This window comes from Homalodisca vitripennis, chromosome X, assembly GCF_021130785.1.
Source record: "Homalodisca vitripennis isolate AUS2020 chromosome X, UT_GWSS_2.1, whole genome shotgun sequence".
Lineage (NCBI taxonomy): Eukaryota > Metazoa > Arthropoda > Insecta > Hemiptera > Cicadellidae > Homalodisca > Homalodisca vitripennis.
In genome coordinates this window covers 159,646,891-159,651,703 of record NC_060215.1, presented here as the reverse complement: position 1 = coordinate 159,651,703, position 4,813 = coordinate 159,646,891, and the positions used below count along the sequence as shown (strand labels likewise).

At 29.5% G+C, this 4,813-nt stretch overlaps 1 protein-coding gene across 1 annotated transcript; it reads right to left on the bottom strand.

Moving 5' to 3' along the window:
• Positions 1-1,349: 1,349 nt before the first annotated feature.
• On the bottom strand, positions 1,350-4,601 carry LOC124369708. The gene is made up of 3 exons (XM_046827764.1): positions 4,538-4,601; positions 3,917-3,982; positions 1,350-1,724 (listed from the first exon to the last, which is right to left on the bottom strand). Exons 2-3 carry the CDS (start codon positions 3,977-3,979, stop codon positions 1,350-1,352), a joined length of 438 nt encoding a protein of 145 aa, XP_046683720.1. The 5' UTR covers positions 3,980-3,982; positions 4,538-4,601.
• Positions 4,602-4,813: the final 212 nt, after the last annotated feature.

Genomic DNA, 4,813 nt, shown 5'->3' with positions numbered 1-4,813 from the left:
AAACGTTGGATCTCACCTGGTAAATTTTGTTTATATCTTTAAATACATTTGTAATTCCAAGCAAAGCCAGCTTATTGGCTGGGTAAATTATTATGAGTTTTATAAACACATATCACCATAATGTCTGTATTGGACATCTTTATGAAAAGGAATGAAGGCAAGTCTTAAAGAATTTACGTGAAAGTTTATGCCAGCACATTGTAAGAAAGTTTAGGCATTTTCCTCATTTGATAATTTTAGAAGGAATTTAAGACAATCTTAGACAGAGTTTGTAACGGTGGTGCACGTAAAATGTCCAATATAGTATGCAACCCTACTGGTGTGAAAGCAATGTTGTTTTTCTTTACCTCCGTTATTACATTCTGAGAAAATATACAGAATAACGTAAACAAACGTTTAAGCAATAGGTAAAATATCCTATGTATGTTATCTCTAAAAGAATTTTAGAAGTAATACAGACCAACCTGAAAGTAAGTTTGTATGAGATTTACTTAACATGCATCGTACGCTAACGTAAATCCCAAGCACTAGGAAGTAAATATTGTCCCTTTAATAGCATTTGGGAAGAAATGTAAAAGCGTCATAGAAAGAGAGGGTTCACGTACCCAAAAAATTTGTTAGAGGCTTCGCATGTTAGATAGATGTATCACTATTCATTTAAAACTATAACACTCCCAAGTCGTCACAATTATATAATGTATAACAGGGCACTAAGAAGTAATAGATTAAACTTCTTATAATGCGTGTGAGCTTGATATTGGTTAATTTTATGTAAGCTACAGTACTGCACTATTATGCCAAAACACTGGGGGTGAATTTAAACGACTAGAACAGACCCATATTTACCGCAGCAACTTTTTAGTTGTACGATACACTTTCGTCATTGGGATAAAAAGGCTAACTCTTACTGAAGCCAATCATTTTATAATTTAATATAATATATTATTCTCATTTACATTTTTTAAAGGCATTTTTCCTTGTGTACACAATAAGTTTAGTGCTATTTGTAAATAAGAGTGTAAGGTGCCTAATAAATTATTCATAGTTTATATTATCTGTTGATTTAATTGCAGTATATTTATAATAATGGAATTGATCTGGAAACTCATAAGCTATAATGATTATTGGAAACATGGAAACATTTTAGGTACGCCCAATGAAAACAAAGTCTGAAATTTTTTTATATATTTTTAAGGCTTTATTAGTGAAAATATATTTGAGAAGTGCTAAACAAAGAATTATGTAGGGAGATCTATTCAATGAGATCTACAACTGTAATCGATGTATGTGCAAGGGGGAAGGTAACACGTTGGAGGTCTCGCTGGTGAGCGTTCCTTGATGCAAATAGGCTACAGGCGTATATAATCCGGAGGGTAATCTGGGTAGAAGACCATTCGTGTTTCCTTAGATCCAGGGTACCGTGGATGTTGTGGATACCATGGGAATTGTGGATACCGGGGTTGTTGTGGATAATGGCCTCCCGCAGTTTTGCCAACAAACCCTTGGCCCATATCACCATATCCTCCACGGCCATGGCCTATACCTGCACCTGCATGCACGTCTAGGAGATTTGCACCGATCCCAAGTCCGAAAAGCGAGCCCGAGGAGCGAGGAGAAATTCCATTATGCTTAGGGTTTGCTCCGTCTTTCTTTGGTTCTTTTAAATTTTGGGCCACACTGTTGGATGTTGTGGGAGTTGTGTCTATGGAGCTGGAGATCTCATCCTGAAAATTATACATGTATTTATTCTTGGTGTATGTAAGTGCTATACAAGTCTACTGTGGTAGTGTATGCTCGAGTGCTAGTTTTACATGAACATAACTATTGATATAATGATTATATTTTGAATAATTAATGTACTTTTATAAATGTGGACACTATATCAGCTACAAGCTTATGTAAACATAATTACAATTTCTTTGTTTGTACATGAGTACAGAGGTAATATTAGGGCCACATGGCCCTTCCTTACCTTGACTTCAAAACAATTCTTTTTTCTATACTGATAAAATAGTCAAAGCGAATGAGAAAATTAGTATTTTTATTCCTATTCCAATTAATTAAGAAAAAATAATTGTTTAACACTGTCAAATATTACTGAATTGTTATACTATTGTTTTTTTTCAGTAATTCAGAAATGATATTAGTTTATTGATGTACTCGGAAGTGTTATGAGGTACCGAGATGATTACATTTATTAAAGAAGTAACTAAAACTATCAAGTGTTTTACACAAAACGGCCAAATGTGTAGTTCCAAACGTTTTTACATTTTCATTACGTACTGTCATGACTCTTCTAATCATAGTTTAATATTAAATACCTCAATTTTAAATTTTTTCACTTATTCACTTAGTCTTTCTCTACATTTTTGAACAAAATCAAACATTAATGGTTGTAAAATCTGTAAAAAACCTTGTATTATTTCAAGAATCTCTAATATATGGGTAATGTCATTTGAAATAATATTACCCGACTTTATTCGTACAAAAGTAAAATTTCAAAAGCCCAGTAATTAAATATTAAAGTGAACACACAATTCTGCATACACCTTGATACGCCTGAGTATATTATATTACTCGAGTGGTGGGAAAAAAATAGTAATAATATAAGCTATAGTTGGTAAGTTTGATAGTAGCCAATCCAGGTACCCTAGCTGAAACTGATACTACTAGCTGGGCAGTAGTTTTAAAATTATATAAGTGATAGTGACAAATTTCTCTCTTTTTTATATACCACGAAGGACCTTTTTAAATTACTTAATTATGTTTTGAACAAAAAGGATTAATATAAAAGATGTAATTTGAAACACAATGATTTAATTACAGTTGCATATTATCGATTTGTTTATGCAACAGGATTTCGCACATTTGGTATCATTGTACTTTACAAAATTAGTATAATTACGTTCTAATTTAGTAACATGCAAAGACGGTATACCTTGTTAAATATAAGATATACTTAAAACAGTCTAAAAGTAATTTAAGTTATCTCAAGCAGGGTTTAGCTACGAAATTGTGTTTCATTTTGACTCTTGTAAATTTCCGATCCATTTTCATTCCAAGTATGGATATTGACTATTAAACAGAACAACCTATTAAAACTACTGAGGAATTTTTTAATAATCGAAATGATACGCATTTCAATAAATAGAATATTTCATTCTCAAACACACAATGCCCGTAAAGTCAGTTATATAATATAAATATGTAGTTAGAAGTTTACTCAGGGCAAGCTTTTGAACTCTTATTTATCAATGTCGCCTCACTTATGATCCACGAGAAGATTTTTGGATGAGACGAATTATAGTTCATATCAATGATTCTAGATAGAATGTTTTGTTAATTTGGTGGTTTTTTTTAAAGGTTACTTAAGGGATTAATATATATTATAATTACACATATAATATATATATTATATATATATATATATATTATATATATAAATATATATATATATATTACATAAATAAATAAATATATATATTATGTCAACTAATCATTTGTCATTTGTTGATTTTCTAAAATTCATGTTTTGAAGAGTCTCAGTTAATTGGTATTTTAACAATAATTCTCTATCAAATTTAATTTGACATATTGCAAAATTAAAATGTATGAGTGTTTTTCTATGTTGGTGTAATTTAATCTATTTATATGTAAGGGTAAAATAAATTTTGATATATTTTAATGGTCATGAGGCATAAAAATTAATGTATTAACTAACATAGAAAATCAAGAAATATCTATTCCCTTAAATTTACATTTTCTTATAGTTGTTTATCCTAGTGTTTTTATGGATATATTTACGGATATATTTAATAAAATTATATTTTTAAGCTAAATATGTATTTACATTGAAATCAACGGCCAATAAAAGCATATATAACTAAATACGTAATAAATTATGTATTCTTTTTACCGTTAAGTCGGTGCGAACTATCGTTACTAGCAGGCAGAAACAGATGAGTTTCTTAAACATCATTTCCTGCAACAATTTATATATAATTAAACAGTTAAACAACTAAATTCTCAATTTACGTATATCAATTTGTAATAGATAATAGTCTACAAATACAAAAGTAAATGCCATTACTAAACCATATTTAGGTTAACATTCTTTTGTACGGGATTAATTGAATTCAAGTAAATAAAAGAAAATAGCATACTATACATTAGTTTTCCACTTCGTTATTTTTGAATTTATAATTTATTTGAAATTTTACTTTTATTTAAATCAATAAGAAATGTTCGTTCCTATAAAGCAATAAACTATAATAACGCTGACATATAATTTCTTTCCATTTGCAGTAAATAATTTATAAAAAATATACTATTAATTACACTATACGTAAAATTAATATTGGGAAGTGCAATACTTGATTATAGTGTCAGAATGCTTTTACATCAAATTAGTTGTTGATTATCCAAGAAATTATTAGCAAACTGTATAGGTTCAGATGAAATATAAAATAAATATTGTTATTGAATTGCAAATTAAATTTCCGTATGACAAAATAAATTATACAACATAACTTCTTACCTTACGTGGTGTATCTTGAGAGTATCATCCAAGACTGTGAATTTAATCAGAAGTATATTGTCTTATATAGTCATCATAATCAATGATATGAAATAAAACCATATCCCGTGACAGTTTTGATATCAAGCGCACAGATTTTCCATTGTTTTTTGGCTAATTAGCGTAACCATTGATAAACGTTTCTTAGACATAAATCGTAAAAGACAGATACGCTCGTAAAAATTGATAACGCAGATATCAGTGCAGTCGACTATTGTTTGATGGTTTTAGTATTGA

Bases quoted from the DNA above. Each gene is read 5' to 3' on its own strand.
- LOC124369708 (XM_046827764.1), bottom strand. From the start codon at position 3,979: ATGATGTTTAAGAAACTCATCTGTTTCTGCCTGCTAGTAACGATAGTT. The intron at 1,725-3,916 runs GTAAAAAGAATA...TATAATTTTCAG, and splicing joins TAGTTCGCACCGACTTAACG to GATGAGATCTCCAGCTCCAT.